The 17825-nt window shown below is 41.4% G+C and overlaps 1 protein-coding gene across 1 annotated transcript in view; it reads left to right on the top strand.

Annotated features, from left to right (window-relative positions):
• The window catches only part of TRPM1 (transient receptor potential cation channel subfamily M member 1), an 84561-nt gene that overhangs the window by 59952 nt on the left and 6784 nt on the right, over positions 1-17825 (top strand). The window contains exon 24 of the mRNA XM_023507618.1: positions 849-981. Within this exon, the coding sequence (XP_023363386.1) occupies positions 849-981 (133 nt within the window). The remainder of the gene's footprint in view (positions 1-848; positions 982-17825) is intronic.

Genomic DNA, 17825 nt, shown 5'->3' with positions numbered 1-17825 from the left:
TACTTACACGTGTGACAAACACAACACTCTCATAGGCCAACTGTGCTTTTCAGAATGTCTCTCATTCTGTTCCACCTTTATTAATTTATTAGTAAGTAAAATTACTGAAGCCAGCTCAGAGAGATCAGAACTTAAAGAAAAGAGTCTTCAAAACTAACTCTTTGGCAGGGCAAGGTGGCTCACACCTGTAATCCTAACACTCCAGGAGGCAGAAGCAAGTGGATTGCCTGAGCTCAGGAGTTGCAGACCAACCTGCAATAGCAAGACCCGTCTCTACTAAAAATAGAAAAACTAGCTGACACTGTGGTGGGTGCACCTGTAGTCCCAACTACTCAGGAGGCTGAGGCAAGAGGATTGCTTGAACCCAAGAGGATTGCTTGAACCCAAGGTTGCTGTGAGCTTTCGGAAGCCAGGACCTTCTAGCCAAAGGGACAGAGTGAGACGCATCTCAAAAATAAATAAATAACTCTTAGGTAGGGATTTCTATATAAATTCAATGCTTCTTTCAAAATGTTTTCATTTCTTGAATCTAAAGAGGCTGAGAAAAATCATGCTATATGCTTGACTCTATTCATAAAATACACACGAAAGGTTTTCCACAGTACATTAGTTGGCTTCAATTTCCCAGTAGATATAATTTGGGGATTTTGCTCCAGCGGAAAGGCCATTGCTGCTTCTGATCACTTCTTTGGGGATAATAAATAACCGATTGGAGTAGTCAGAGAACTGCCCTCGAGCGGTGCAGTGTAGCGAGGGTCGAGTATGAAACGCGGGTGGGGACGCAACTAAATGGATTCTCCGCTAATCTCGCTTGTTTTTCACCCACCAACTCCTCTCCCTTTGCACAGAGCTATTCCTTAGCGAGGAGGAGCTGAAGCGGCTGCACGAGTTCGAGGAGCAGTGCGTGCAGGAGCACTTCCGGGAGAAGGAAGACGAGCAGCTGTCGTCCAGCGACGAGCGCATCCGCGTGACGTGCGAGAGGTGCGTGCGCGGCCGTGCTTAGCGGGGTGGCGCCATCGGCGCCGGACCCTACCAGGGGCCAACGCGCGTTTGAACATTGACTTTGAGTTCTCGTGTTTATTTAAACTTTGAGTTTTAACCTGTTTGCCCCTCAAATAGAAAGTTCCTAGGTTATGATCAGGTATTGTGTGCAGAAGTGAATGACAGCATTCACTGCAAATATTACAGCGCCCCAAAACACCTGATGGCACCTTCCCCCTCACCCCTTCCCAAGTGGGTGCTTAGCACAAGGTCCCGCAGGAAGAGGAGGCACGCCCAGCCGCCTGTCTCCCTTGTTCTGGCCCTTTGCCAAGCATGGCCTTCCCTTAGGGACAGGGGCTGCTACACCTACGCCTGCTGTCCCAGCCTCGTGGGGCACAGAGAAAGGCTCTCTTGGGGGCTCCCCAGACAGTGGGAACAAGGGCAGTGGGGCAGAGAATGGGGAGTCTGTCCCCTCTCAGAGGGTACAAACCTTTAAACTAGGGCAGGCTCTGTCCTTCAGACATTCTTACACCCTCCATATCCAACAAAACAGCATAATCCACAGAGCAGGACTGAATATAGGAGCAGAAATGAAGGCAGGTTGTAGAGGGACACAAAGGGTGACGTTTCCCAAACTATACAGTCCTGCTCCACAGAGGGTTGACTGCAGCAATAAACCCCTCTGCATTTTTTATCATATAAGTTTTGAGAAGCTCCATCACTTACCAAAGGTAATTTAGGCTTTTTTAAGCCCTGGATGATTGATGCATGCATTGTTCCGGAGGTCTAAACATGTGGTAGGGGGATGATCCGGGAGGAAACAAGCCTGCAGGGGTTCTAGCCCCTCATTCCACCCTCAAGGCCTCAGAATTAAAGTTTCGTGCTACAGACACACGCTTATATTGAGAAATATAAAATAGCATAGAACTTCACAAAAATATTTCAGCCAGAAATTCCTGATCAAGGACCAATACAATATCAACAGAATTCACAGATAACCTTGAAGACTCCTGGATGAATGCTCCAGGAGACTCATGATGCGTCTCAGAGGTCGCTGTAGAAAAAAAAGAGAAGGAGACCAAGAAGAGCGGGATCATGGGCTGAGTATGTGCAGGGCTCTGGGTTTCTGTCCTGGGCTAATTCCAACATCAAGTTCTAATCTGACATCATAGAAATCTCACTCAAATACTTACACGTGTGACAAACACAACACTCTCATAGGCCAACTGTGCTTTTCAGAATGTCTCTCATTCTGTTCCACCTTTATTAATTTATTAGTAAATAAAATTACTGAAGCCAGCTTACGGAGATCAGAATTTAAAGAAAAGAGTCTCCAAAACTAACTCTTTGGCGGGGCAAGGTGGCTCACACCTGTAATCCTAACACTCCAGGAGGCAGAAGTGGAATGCCCCAGTGCACAGAAGAGGAGATGCCCCTGGCAGCTGGAAGTCCTTGGCTTCTGTCCCCTCCTAGACCCAGTCACCTTATGATCCAACCAGCCAAACTCAAGGATCACCTGCACTATCTTTTGTCCTTACACTTTTAACAAAACTTTAAAATACCTCTTGACTTTTTTTTTGCAGTCTTTGGCCGGGTCAGGTTCGAACCCACCACCTCTAGCATATGGGGCCTGCGCCCCACTCCTTTGAGCCACAGGCACCGCCCTACCTCTTGACTTTTTAATAGTAATAGCTACACTTTCACATATAAAAATTATTTATTCATGAGAAAGATAAAGTGCCCCACATAGATAATCTAAAATTTCCATGTTTTAGTTTGACATTAACTTGAATTTAATCCCGGCCAGTCATTTACAATGGAAATTGTGTTTTGTTTGGTTTCCCTCTCCCTTCCCCAACATTCTCTAGATTTTTGCCATTCTTGGACCAAGGCTACAAGAATGTGGTTATCAGGTCACTATCAAATTGCATTTTTCCCTGGGGGCTTTGTGCACACGTCACAGGAATGAAAGTGTGCAGGGCAGTGAAAACATGCTACTTCCTGTTTCCCTTGGCTGCCATCCCAGGAATGATGGGGGAACATTCCTGTCCCTCTGTTTCCCTTTACTGGCCCAGTCTAGGCCAAGTCACAGGTGAATGCCCAGGACAGAAAGAGACAGGGAAAAGTGAGCTTTCCTTCTTCATAAACAGGACAGCTGAGGAGCAAGGAATAAGGTGGCAGGATGGAAAGGAAGGTACTTATTTCTACCTCATTGGAGCACCTGTGATTACCTCAAACCACTGAGTACTCACACATTTCTGGCATTTCTTCAGTCTTCTTTTTTATTGGATTAGTTTTATTTTCTGCCTTCCCATTTGCCGTTTGATGATTTTCCAGTCCTTCTCCTGGTGGGGTCTTCCCCAGCACCCCTCAGACTCTAGAGCAGTGACTATCAACCGGTGTCCCGTGGCACACTGGTGTGCTGTGAGAGGATCTTAGGTGTGCCTCGAAATTTTTTAAGGATCATTCATTAAATTCTTTTTGAAAGGAGTTCAAAGCACAGTAAGTATAATTTTTTGCTCTTTTTTTGGATCAACATAATTTAAGTGAGCTGCAGAAGTTTAACTATAGATCAAGAGTGCTGTGAGATTAAAAAAAAAAGGTTGAAAAACAATGCCCTAGGGTCTAGTTAGGAGAGCATTAGTCCCTTCCTTGCCTCCCTGTGGCCTGGGTAGCTTTTCTGACCTGAGCCAGCAATTCCTGTGACTGTCTTATTGATGTGAGTAAGTAGGGGACGACTCATCAGTTACACTCCCCTGTGCAGGGTCCTTTCAGTGACTGTGTGCTGGCACCACAGTTCAGCACATTTAGCAAGACTGAAACTGGCCAATCATCACTGGCATCAGCTGGCACGGCTCTCTTCTTTACTAAGTCATCAAATTCTGTTTACTTCCCCTTGTGAATAAACCCTGGCCCACCCACTTCTTTCCAGCTCTACTAGTGTACAAGTACGAGCTTCTGTCATCTTTGACGTCCATTCCCACAGCTGCCCCCAAACTCAGCTCTCAGTATTCATTTTATTATACCCGAAGTGAGTGGAATAGAGAAATGCCAGCACATTGAATCCAAATTAAACAAGGGTCCTTTATTGATCAGCCAGCCCGAGAGCAGGATCATGCCTCAAAGTCTCTTGACCCCTAGAAGCAGGAGTGGAAACCTTTTATAAGGAACTTTTGGGCTCGGTGCCTGTAGCTCAAGCAGTTAAGGTGCCAGCCACATACACTGTAACTGGTAGTTCCGAATCCAGCTCAGGCCTGCCAAACAACAATGACAACTACAACCAAAAAGTAGCCGGGCATTGTGGTCCCAGCTACTTGGGAGGTCCCAAAGAATCGCTTAAACCCAAGAGTTGGAGGTTGCTGTGAGCTGTGATGCCGTAGCACTCTACCAAGGGTGATAGCTTGAATCTCTGTCTCAAAAAAAAAAAGCTTTTGGTAGGGGCAGGGGAATCCTTAATACAAGCCAAATTTGACAAGAGCCAACACCCTGTCAGGTTGAGTCCTTATAAGGGGAAGCTGGGGTTTTGCAGTTATTACCAAACTCTTTCAGCTGAGCTTCCCGTCTTAAAGGGGTAGTGTTACAAGCCCTTAGCAAAATGGATTGGGGCATAATAATTTCTGCTCTTTCAATCCACATTGCACTTACTGACACCAGTGGGGCCCTGTACTCCTCCCCTGCCAGCTCCCCTTAAAAGCCCCCCAGTGGCCTCCCTGCTTTCAGACTTTTAAGGTTCTGTGCAGTCCAGTGTTGCCCTGGGCAATCCTCTCCCTCAGGCTTCAAATTCCATTCTTTGGCCTTCTTTCATGTCCTCAGAACACGGCTTTGCAAATGCTGTTCCCTCTCTGCCTGGTGCGCCCCACCCTCCTATCCTGCTCATCCTTTGAATCCCTGTTCAAATGCAAATGCATTGCTGGAAAGTTCCCTGACCTCCTTTCACCGTAGACTATGTCAGGACTCAGACTGTAAGGACCATGAAGGCAGAGCCCTGTTTGGATGTTGGCCATCATGACGTTCCCAGTGTCTGCGTATCTCCATATTGCAGAAGTGAGATTTATGAATGAACCAATGACTTAAAAATGTGAATACAGATTTATCTCTGGTCCCCAATAAATACCTTCCTATAATATCAATAAGGAAATCAACTGTACTCCCTCTGGGTTCAAAATTAATGGCTTTACTATTAGGAACTAGGAGCAGACTCACAAAGCAAAGGATTGGCCACCCATAATTATCAGAAAGAATGACAAGTGTCAGTATGGACATTTCTATGCTTGAAGGGATAGTAGCAGAGGGCCTAGAGAGAGGGCTAGAGGGATAAGAATGTTTTGTAAATAACTTCCACCAGCACATTCAAGGTAGCTCTTGTCAACCTAAATATTCTATTTTCATCCTGCCAGGAGAATAACTGGTAACAAAATTTTGTCAGGTTCAATTCCTTTCCTCAAACAATAAGAATTATGCCATCTGGTGAGTTTTCCTTTTTTCCCATGGTTTCAAAGAAGCTTAGCACTGAATGTAATATTTGGAATATGTAGTGTACACCGCCTCCTCTTTACTTTTTATGTCTTCTATTTCCATGTATATAAGTTTTATTTATGTTGGATGTTTTAAAATATGCAGGATATCCTAGCACTCTGGGAGGCTGAGGCGGGTGGATAGCTTGAGCTCACAAGTTCGAGACCACCCTGAGCAAAAGCAAGACCCCATCTCTACTAAAAATAGGAAAACTGAGGTAAGAGGATTGCTTGAGCCCAAGAGGTTGCCGTGAACTATGACACATGGCACTCTACCCAGGGCAAAAGCTTGAGACTCTGTCTCAAAAAAATAAAATAAAATAAATAAGCAGGATATAACTCATAAATTATATACTGTAGCAGCCCATATAGCTTATGGCTAGGAGGAGTTAGAGTTATAAGAAATACCTGTATAGCTCAATAATGGAACACCTTGGTGGAAAGGGCAGAGAGAGAGAGATTTAGCTCTCCTAACAAGCATGAGAACTCGCAAGATGAGAGCAGTGGTAAATTGGCAGTCTCTACACCCGTGGTGTTGAGAGGCACGAGATCAGCCTTAGATTAGGCTGGAGGAGAAGGTAGTCGGTAAGCGTGCACAGACCCTCACGGACTCGCTTACTCTGACTCTCTCCTCTCCTGCCTGCAGAATGCTAGCACGGTGTCTCTGTGCTGAAGATTACCAAGCTCTACTAAAGACTAAGATCTATCTATGCTAAGAAGACTGCTTTACTCTCTCTAAGTCTCTCTCTCTCTCTCTCTCTCTCTCCAGCTAAGGTAGATAGCTCTTAGGCACCTAAGAGAAACTGTTCCTGAGCAAGGTAGCTTAGCCATACATGTCCAGAACCTGCCTAAGCCAGGCCGCAACCTGGCCAGTCCTGGGCCCTGACAATATACTCTAAATGCAACTGACCTGTGCTTAAGAGACTATGGGTCTTACTTAGACTAGCCAAACCTATAATGGTATATTCTAGTTTCCTCCTATACCTTCTGGGTTAAGTGGTCTTAGATTTCCTATAGGCTTCATGAGAAATCACCAATTCATGGCTCTGAGATCTTTTTATTTGACATCCTCTTCCCATGTGACCTGACAGGAAGAGAAGATGCTGGTAATAGAGACCCTACCAAGAAGGAAAGAAGATAGAAACTAGAAAAGGAACTGAAAGAGAGATCAGGCTTAGGAAGGAGGTAGAGGATTCCCTGGAGTAGAGAAGGTCATACAATGAGAAATATGCAGCAGTGGGCAGGATGTCAGGGGCAGAGCCCATCTGAAGGCCTTTGTCTTATAAGTCAATAGGGGCAAGATTGCTTGGAGGGTGGGAAAGGGATAAGATTAAATGTTGGAGCTTTAATGTGCCCAGTAAATGACACACTTGTTCTTCTTCTAACATTGAGAGCCAATTCAGAGATAAATGCAGACATCAGGCACATGGAAATAAAAGTATCAGCTTTATTAGTTAACAGAAGTTATACTAGAGGGTGTGGCTCAGGTCTTGCCAAATACACACCCAGAATTAGGAATACCCACTAATCCCAGGCAGCAGTAGCCACTGTAGGCCTCCCTTCCCACAGGCAGAGACAGCCTGCCCACTGAGCTTACCAAGAGAGAGAGAGAGACACCAGTATGCCAGTATCCTCTTCCCCAAACTGCAACCAGAAAAGCAGTCCTCCAATAAAGGGCTGGGGCGAGGCCAGGAGCATGTTAATGGAAAGTCCTAGCACATAGAAAGAATAGGAATGGGAAAGGAATGGCCCCTCAACACAGATTGAAGCCAGTATGGAGGATTTAAGTCAAGTGAGTTCTTTTTTAGGAGAGATGTGCTAGCACAGGAGATAAGCAAGGGGTTGCTTGGCAGAAACAATGAAGACCCAGCTGAAATTAGATGACATGACTTTGTATTGGGCCATGTCAATGTGGCTCCCATGACTCATTGGTGACACACTACAGCCACAGGCAAGGATGCAAAAAGTAATCCATACATGGGGCATGGGCGCTGCAGGGGAGGCTGTGCTCTAGGAACCAGTCAGCGGGGATACCATTTGTTTGCAAATGGCGCCATACACATATTCTTAATACTGTGCTTCCAGGCACCATTTATCCTGTCCCAGCCCTGGAGTCCGGGTGGCCACAGATGAAGGGTTAAGGACTGGCACTATTGTGTTGGATGTCAAGGAGAGAGAACCTAGGATATTAATAAGAGCTTTGCTGAGTGGCAGACCACAGAATATGGCCTAAATAAAAAATGAAATCTAGCCAGAAAAGGCAAATGATTTAGATGAAATGAATTCTAGACTCCTAGATGATCTGAAGTACAACCATGTGGGTGTATATAAATGAGATGGCATAGAGCTAGAATCCCAGAGAGCTTAATATCCTTTTAGTAACTATTCAGTATACCATTTATTACAAAGAATAAGAAAGCCAGAAGATTTAAGACTTGAATCTTGTTCTTTTATTATTAGTCTTCATTTCACATATAAAAACTCTGTAAGTAAGCACAACAATTTTCTACTCGCGTGTTTGCCCTATAATTACTAAACCTAAAAGGCAGCCCTGGGTGAGGAAGTAGATGGAAACTAAAATAGCTGGATGTAAAATTTAACATGGATTAGACAACTTTAGGATCTATAGATCTGGAATAAAAATATAGAGTGGGAATACTCTTAGAACTCAAGCATAAAATACCATGGGAGCTTGAAACACAGGTTTCTTCAAGTATGAACTAGCCTGAGCTCTGCTAGCATCACATTTTTTTATGTTAATCTTTAACTCTATCATTAAGGAAACGCTCCCATATAATTTATGAGATGCCTTGCAGGTGGAAGGTGATTGTTTCCCATGAAAAGATGACTACACATAAAACAAGTTTTAATGACTGGCTTACTACAGAACTCCAAATGTCTCAGCCCTATCCTTAGGAGAGACACACAGGGACTCCTACCATGAGAATATGAACTTGGACTTGATGTTTAATGCACAAGAGTCAATGCAAAGTCCAACAAAGTTATACCATACATTATTGAGGCCTTGGACTGGCCAGATCTCCGGCCCAGGTTATGTATTGTCCAGACACAATTCACTGTGCTATCTTGCTTGGGAATTACCCTTAGGTGTCTGAGGGCTATTCACCTTAGCAGAAGGGAGAGGGAGAGAAAGACGGTCTTCAAGGGAGAGAAACAGTCTTAATAGGAGAATACATCTTAGCAGTCTTCTTAGATGGGCCTTGGGCAGAGACCCTCTGAGCAGGAAGAGCGAAAGAGTCAGAGTGAGTGAGTCCCTAAAGGAATACGCACACCCCGACTGACTGCTCCTGCAACTACTTATGCACCTGATCCCGTGGCAACTACTTATGGAACTGATCCCGTGGCTATTTGCGCCACAGGTGTAGAGATTGCCAATCCCTGATAGTCTCATCTCGCGTGCCAAAGCCCTTCCCCGTGCCCTTATCACCAAGATGTTAACAGGTATTTCTTATAGTTACAGAGTATTCCCAGCTTAACTCTCGCTTCTCCTTCCCATGAGCTATATGGTCTGCTACACTACTAGGGATTTTCTTAGACATTATTACACAAGTTACACAAGTTCATATGTTATATTATTATTTGGATGAAACAGCAAATATTATTTACAATTCCTTATCAAAAAATGCTCTTTTGTTAAACTAGTTTAAGGTCTAGCAGCATCACATTCCAAGTCAATATCCTTAGGAATAGATACCAAGATACAGAGAAGATTTGCAGTGATGCCTTATTTCTGAGAGTCGAGTTCCTTGACACTTGTGTAGTACTTAAAGTTCATGGAGCACTTTCATTTACACAATTACATTTCATTCTCACAACACTTATCATGTTACAGCTATTATTATGACTATTTTATAAATCCTTCACCAGTGACAGATACATAGTAATGAGAAGGCCATGGAGTGCCCTTATCCCTAATATGAACTCGGGCATAGCTCAAAAGGAATGCTAAAGGTGACAACATATGAATAGAAGTAGCCTTTGTTTTTTCTCCAAACTAATCAGGCAAAAAGAGTCATGATATATAATGTCAGTTAATCTGGTACCATGATCTTTCACTTAGGTTTTTTGTGTTTGGTTTTTTTGGGGGGGCAGGGCACCTCAAGCAGATCTTTCCCTTTCTTAATTTAAAAAACAAGCCTGTGTATGTGTGTGCACGTGTGTGTGCATGTGGGTGTGTGTGTCTTTGTGTGTCTTCATGTATGTCTGTGTATCCGTGTGTGTGCCTGTGTGTGCGGGCCTACGTGCGTGCACATGTCTGTGTGCGTGAGCATGTGTGTGCACTTGAGTGTGCATGCATGTGTCTGAGAGTGTGTGTGTGTGTATCTACCTATCTATGTGCTCTAGGTGTGAAGACTGATTATGGCATTCTGGTGCATCCAGAAAAGCCCAAAGACCAATCAATGCTAATCTCTGAATCAAACAGAGAGAAACATGGTGCAGGGTGGTCAACATGGCTATTAATCAAGACTGGTCAAGCAAATTAGGTTCTGGGCTCCTCAGTGACCATATCAGTAGCACATGTTAAGGTCAGAGCAAATACTGTCATAAAGCTAGTACAGTTTAAAATTCTATTCAAAGTCAGGAGAACGATTTGAGCCAGCCAGTTCATAAGATTTCATTTGTTTCCAGTTTCCTTAGTTACAAAAGAACGGTGAAGAGTTGCCCTCAGGGACTGTTCCTCAGGCCTGCCAGCCCACAAACCACGCGTTTGGTGGTTAAACAAGTGGCTTCAGTGCCCTTTTCAAAAGTATTCCTAAATGGGAAAATTTTTGCTGTGAAGTCAAGGCTACCATAATGCGTAAAATGTTTTTTTACACACTATATGACCTTCAAGTAAATCCAAACACAGAAATACTCACAGAAGCAAGGAAGAGAAGTCAATCTGATCATAAATCATCACCACTCTGTGTAAGAAAGTACACTTTGAATCCCAAAAGTATCCATCATCCTAAGAAAATAGTCTCTTTGAGCTGAATACTTGTCATATTAGAAAAAATAGTTAGAAGTAATTTGGCCACATGGTTTGAAATATTTGAAAGAGAGTATTGACATATTTGGTTAAACAAATATTATTTCGAAAACCCTCTAATAATCAACACAGCCCTGTCAATTGGCTGAGTCCCCTGAGATTACCAGGATGGCTTTCGTTTATCTGATTCTTCCACAAACATTAGAGGTAACTGCAAGTTCTGTGACAGGTGTTCTCACACTGGGGTCATCACATGCCTGAGCATTTTGGGTTCTCAAGTCCTACGAGAATTTTACTTTTTCATTTTAGAAGTCACAGCATGCTTATGAAGGGCATGTGAGCAAATGTGGGGGTGAAGAACAAGATGAGGCAGGAAGGGAGGATGGGGACAGATTCTGAAGTGTTTGAAACTGCACAAGGAACAGAAATCTTTGTAAGAGGAAGTTAAGGGCTATTGTGGAATTGAAAGGGAAGACTCAAAGCTGTGTTTACATAGCACTTTACATACTAGGGGAAAGTGTCAAGTCCGTATCATGGAATAGGGTTACCAATGCAGATTATATGGTTTTCCTTTAACACACTCTTTCATACTCAAAACAGCAATGAAGTTTGGTTTTTACCTTACATGTGATTGGTAAGCTGAGAACTGTTTTTAAGCAAGGAGTGACATGATTGTGTGTATTATCTTTTTGGATCAGAGTAAGAAGGCTTTGCAGGCAAAGAGGCTATTCCTTACAACTATTTTTGCTTTATCAGCTTAGGTTACCAATGAGGTCATATATCTTGCGGTGAGATAATTCTTTGACCCCATCTGTTTATTCTGAGAATAGCTTTTCCCTCTTGCTATTGTCTCCCTGCCCTTCTCGGGACAGAAGCAGGAGATCCAGTGACTTGGTGAAGTCCCTCCCTGCTGCATCAAAAGGCAAGAGGGCAAAGCCAACTGTCACTTTGCTCTCTCCGTGTCCTCCTGTCACTTGACCTTGGAAGTAAGTACAATTGCGGACGTATGGGGCAGAGAGGATTGCCTGAAACCTCAGATTTCTGGCTGAAGGATGGCAAAACGGAGCTCCAGGGAACTGGAAATGTCTAGGAGAGCATGAGAGGGAGGAACTTGGGAACGTGACACCACATGTTATGAACTCTAGAGCTCATCCTCCAGCTGTGGGGGGGGGGGGCAACTCCTGCTCCTCATTCCTATGGCCAAGGCATTGAGTAGGATGACACCAGTGGAAAATGGTAAAGAACTCTGGAATTCTGCTCCTTCATAAAAGCAAGAGCAAAGCTAGCAAAAAAAAAAAAGAAGAAGAAGAAGAACTGTCAAAAATCTACATTTTTGGACCTCTACAAATTAAGCAAAATGGATTGTGGCAACCTGGGACATGCTCATTTAAGAAAAATGGCTGAATCTTGATAAGAAAAGTGAGTCTGGACCATTTTAATTTGCCCCATCCCCTGTTCTCCAGTGCAGTGGCAGCCTTGGAAATTAACAGCCTGCATCTCCAGTACTAGAATAAGCAGAATTTCCTATGCAAAGAATTGTTTTGTCTTATCTGATAGCTCCTTGAAAGACTGGCTCAAAAGGCTCATCTTTATTTCTTCTGACGTGGAACAGGCCCAGTGCTAAAGCTCCTAATTAGAAGGGGTGGACAAAGGGTTGTCAAAAGCATTTACAGGCAAATATGTCAGTCCCTGCTCCCTGAGGTGGCAGATGACAGTTCAGGCAAAGCTCAGGAGAAAGACTAACATCTATCTCTAAGAGCTTTGAAAAGCCCTGACACATTCCTGAAAATCTGGAAAGCCGTGTGCATGCATAGGACTGTGTGTGCACTCAGGGAAGACCTGAGAGACTGTAAGCCGGCATTTCTGGTTGATCTCGAGGCACTATGCAAGCAGGAAGTAAGAGCTAAGGCAGTGATGCAAACTGCCTGAGTGTTGGGAATGTGCCTCTCTATATACATGCAGAGCTTCTCAGGAAAGATGGACAGATTTTTTTGGTTCTGGAAGTTCAAGGAAATTTCTTTGTAAGTATTAAATGACATTAACAGGACATGGATTTCAGTGATCACATGACAAAGAATATAGACTTTACAGAATTATTCCATAAAAATCACTAAACGAGCAACAGCTACTACAATAAGAAGCAGCAACAACAAATCTGGAGAGAAGAGAGAATTTGGTTTCTAAAGCTGTCACATTATAATATTCAGAAGGTCCAATTTTAAATAAAAAAAAATTCTAAAGCGTGCAAAGAAGCAAGAAACTATGGCCCACATATAGGAAAGAGGGCAATCATTGGTACTATTCCTTAGAAATCCTGGAGGGTAGATATTTTAACAAAGACTTTAAATTATTTTAGCTATTTTAAATATGTTCAAAGAGCTAAAGGAAAGCATCTCTAAATAATGAGCTTTGAGGGAAAAAAATGAAAATTATAAGAATGATATCTCATTAAACAGAGACTATCAATAAAGATATAGAAATATTTTTTGTTTAAAAGAACCAAACAGGCTCAGCGCCCATAACACAGTGGTTGTGGCACCAGCCACATACACCAAAGTTGGCAGGCGCAAACCTGGCCCAGGCCAGCTAACCAACAATGACAACTGAAACAAAAAATAGCCAGTTGTTGTGGCAGGTGCCTGTAGTCCCAGCTACTTGGGAGGGTGAGGCAAGAGAATCGCTTGAGCCCAAGAGTCTGAGGTTGCTGTGAGCTGTGACACCACAGCACTCTACTGAGGGCAACATAGGGAAACTCTGTCTCAAAAAAAATTAATAAAATAAAATAAAAGAACCAAACAGAAAGTCTGGGGTTATAAAGTACAATAACTGAAATGAAAAATTCACTATAGAGGCTCAATAGCAGATTTGAGCAGGCAGATTAAATAACCAGAAAACTTGAAGATAAAAAATTATCCAATCTAAAAACAGAAAAGAAAAAGTAATAAAGAGAGATGAACAGTCTCAGAGACTTCTGGAACACCATCAAGCCTAATAACATACGCAGAGGAGAGAAAGTGACAGAAGAAATAATGACCATTTTAAAAAAAAAAAGAATGACCAAAAAACTTCCAAATTTAGTTAAAGGTTTGAGTGTACACATCCAAGATGCTCAATGGATTCTAAGTAGAATAAACTCAAAGGGAGTTATAATTCACATTATAATCAAACTGTTAAAAGCCAAAGGAAAAGAATCTTAAAAGCAGTAAGAAAGAATTGACTCATTACACCCAAAGGACAGATACTCAGTGAGATAAAAGGCTGACCTCTCACCAGAAATCAAGGAGGCCAGAAGACTGTGGGGTGAAATATTAAAAGTGCGGAAAGAGGCCGGGTGTGGTGGCTCACGCCTGTTGTCCCAGCACTATGGGATGCGAGGTGGGTGGATCGCCTGAGCTCAGCCGAGTTTGAGACCAGAGGAAGACCAGCATGAGGCAGAGTAAGCCAGAGTGAGACCCCATCTCTACAACAACAACAAAAAACAGCCAGACCTTGTGATCCCAGCTACATGGGGGGCAAGAGAATCACTACAGGACGAAGAAATAAAAAAACAAACAAAAAAAAGTGCTGAAAGAAAAAGACTATCAATTAAGAATTATATAATCAGCAAAACCATACTTCAAAAAATGAAGAAGAAATTAAGATATTCCTAGATAAACCAAAACTGAGAGAATTCAATACTGATAGACCTTCCCCAAAAAGAGATACTAAAGAGAGTTTTGTGTGCAAAAAGTCGCAAGACCATAACTAAAATCCACGTGAAGATGTAAAGAGCACCAGTAAAGGCAAACTACACAGGTAAATATAAAAGGCATTATAAATGTATTTTTTATAACTACCTTTTATTTTCTGTAGTATTTAAAAGACAACTACAATAAAACAATAATTACAAATCGATGTTGATATGCACACAATGTCTAAAGATATAACTTGCGACAATAACAGTATAAAATAGGAGAGGGATGACTGAAGGTTTATAAGTGTAAAGTTTTTCTATACTATAGAAGTTAAATTGTCATTGGCGGCACCCATAGCTCAGTGGGTAGGGCGCTGGCAACATATACCGCAGCTGGCAGGTTCAAACCTAGCCCAGGCCAGCTAAAACAACAATAACAACTACAAAAAAAAAAAAATAGTTGGATGCTATGGCAGGTGCCTGTAGTACCAGCTACTTGGTAGGCTAAGACAAGAGAATTGCTTAAACCCAAGAGTTTGAGGTTGCTGTGAGCTGTGACAAAAGGGCACTCTGTCTCAAAAGGGCACTCTGTCTCAAAAAAAAAAAAATTAAATTGTCATTAAACTGAAGTAGAATATTATAAATTAAATTGTCATTTATAATCCCCAGGGAAATCACTAAGAAAATTACTCCAAAATAAATAAAAGAAACAACAAGGAGCACATGCCTATAATCCCAGATACTCAGGAGCCTTAGCAGGAGGATTGCTTGAGGCCAGGAGTCCAGGCCTAAAAGACAAAAACAAAAGAAACAACAAGGAAATTAGAATGATACAGCAGAAAATATCTAACACAGAAAAAAAAAGCAGTAATGAAGGAATTGAAGAGGAAAAAAGACATGAGAGATTATAGAAAACAAAGAGCACAATGGCAGAGATAAATTCTCCCTTACCAGTCATTACTTAAATGTAAATGGATTAAACTCTCTTATTAAAAGACAGAGACCAGCACAGTGGATATAAAAAATATGATATATGCTGGCACTTCAAATTCAAAGATACAAATCATTTAAAAGTTAAGGGGTGGAAAAAAATATATTCCATATGAACAGTAATCAAAAGAGAGTTGTGAAGGTTATGCATATAGGACAAAATAGACTCTAAGATAAATATTGTCACTAGAGACAAAGAAAGACAAAATATAATGATAAAAGGAGAAAATTTTAAAAGATATGATCATTATAAACATCTACGTACCAAAGAGCAGAGTCTTACAATATAGGAAGAAAAAACTGACAGAACTGATGGGAGAAACAACCAGTTCTATGACAATAGCTGTAGACTCCAATATTCCACTTTCATTAATGATAGAACTAGAACCCACTTCCAACTCTCTTTGGAAGTGCTCTAAACTTTCTCTTTGTTCTTCCTAAATAAAATTTCTCTTTGTTAGCTTGGGGAAAAAAAGATAGAACTTGATGGAAAATCATCAAGGAAACATTAGACTTCAACAATACTATGTGCCAACTCAGTGGCTGAACAGTCCACTCAACAACAGAATTACACACAGTCTTCTTAAAAGCATGTACAGCATTTTCTAAGGAAGACCAGTATGTTAGGCCAACAAATAAGTTTTAAAAAATTAAAGTTAACAAAGTAAATGCTCAAATTATAATGAAATACAGGATGAGCATACAAACTTTATGGCCACCCTGTTTAATGACATATTAACAACAAAAAGAAATTTGGAAAATTCACAAAGATGAGAGAATTAAACAGGAGAAATTAGAAAAAAGGCTGGGATGGTTATGCACACCTGTAGTCTCAGCTACTCAGGAGGCTTGAGCCCAGGAGTTTGAGGCTATAGTGAGCTATGATGATGCACTGCACTCTAGCTAGCCTGAGCAATAGAGTGAAAGCCTGTTTCAAGAGAAAAGAAGAGAGAAAGAAAAAGAACAGAAAAGAAAAGAAATGAAAGGAAATTAGAAAAAGCTTTAAGGTGAGAAAAAATGAAAACATAATGTTTCAAAACTTATACAATTCAGCAAAAGCAGCACTCAGACGGACATTTATAACTACATTTTGAAAGAAGAAAGACCTCAAAGGCATTAAGAGCTGACCTAACAAACAGACTGCCACCACAGTCCCAGACTGATTCCTGGGCTTCACATACACACAACAAATCCCAGTAGCACTGAAAAGCTTTGAAAACTGAACTGAAATTGGAATCACAGTCCATAGAAAGCATGGTGGAACTTGCAACCTGAACCTAACTGGTTAATCACCTGCTAGACAAAAACATCAACAGTCTCCATAGAAACCAAACAAGACTCAGAGTCACATGATATAACAGAATACAATTCAAAACCATTTGGAATATGACGAACTCAGAAAAATCTCAACTTACCTGGCAATAAAAGACTATCTGTAAAGGTCAATGCCAAGATATGACAGGTATCACAAAATTATCTGACAAAGGCTTGAAAGCAGCTGTTGTGAAAATGGTTGAACAAAATAGCAAAGACTTTTGAAGCTAAATAGAAAAATAGAAAGTCTCAAAAGAGAAGATATAAAGAAGACCCAAAGAAAATTTTAGAATAAAAAGTACAATAATTGAAATTAAAAATTCATTAATAGGCTCAATAGCAAATTAGAGATAACAGAGAAAAGAGTGAACTTGAAGATATTTCAATAGAAATTACTCAATTTGAACAACACAGAGTAAACAGACTGGGGAAGAAACAGAGCCTCGGGGATATGTAGGACAATAACAAAAGGTATAACATTTTTTTTGTAAGTGTCCGAGAAGAAAAGACAACATGGGCCACAGAAAAGAAATAATTGAAAACTTCCCAAGTTTGATGAAAGACATAAATCTGAAGATTTCAGAAATTCAAAGAAAGCTAAACAGGAGCAAATCAAATAACTCCACATCTAGACACATCTTAGAAACGGCTAAAAAAGAAAAACAAAGAAAAAAATTGATAGCAAAGAAAAAAAAAACTGACCAGAGGAAAATGATAAATTACTTATAGCAATTTGAGAATGACAGATTTCTCAGCAGAAACCATGAAGGTTAGGAGGAAGTAGCACCATGCTTCTAAAGTCCTGAAAGAAAAGAACTGTCAGCCTAGAATTTTATATCTAACAAAAATATTCTTCAGAAATGGAAAAATAAATAAATAAAAAATAAAAAAATAAATAAAAAAAAGAAATGAAGATGAAGTCAAGACACTTTCAGACAAAGAATTCATTGCTGGTAGACCAAACAAATTACTATAGGAAGTTCTTCAGACAGAAGGAAATGATGCCAGAAGTAAACTTGGAATATCAAAACTGAAGGGAGAACATATATGAGTCTTCTCCTCTTGAGTTTTCTAAAGTATATTTGACAGTTGAAAGCAAAAACTGCCATTTTGTCTAATGGGGTTCTCAGTGTATGGAGAAGTAATATATACAATAACCATATCATAAAGGGGTGTGGGAAAGGGACCTGAATGTTAGTATTGTTTCTACATTCAAAATGAAGTGGCAGGCTCAGTGCCTGTGGCTCAAGTGGCTAAGGCGCCAGCCACATACACCCAAGGTGGCAGGTTCGAATCCAGCCCGGGCCCACCAAACAACAATGATGGCTGCAACCAAAAAATAGCTGGGCATTGTGGCGGGCGC

The sequence above is a fragment of the Otolemur garnettii genome, unplaced genomic scaffold, assembly GCF_000181295.1.
Source record: "Otolemur garnettii isolate 467f Iridium unplaced genomic scaffold, OtoGar3 scaffold00194, whole genome shotgun sequence".
NCBI lineage: Eukaryota > Metazoa > Chordata > Mammalia > Primates > Galagidae > Otolemur > Otolemur garnettii.
The sequence above is the reverse complement of the archived record's forward strand: the minus strand, read 5'-3'. Positions and strand labels throughout refer to the sequence as shown.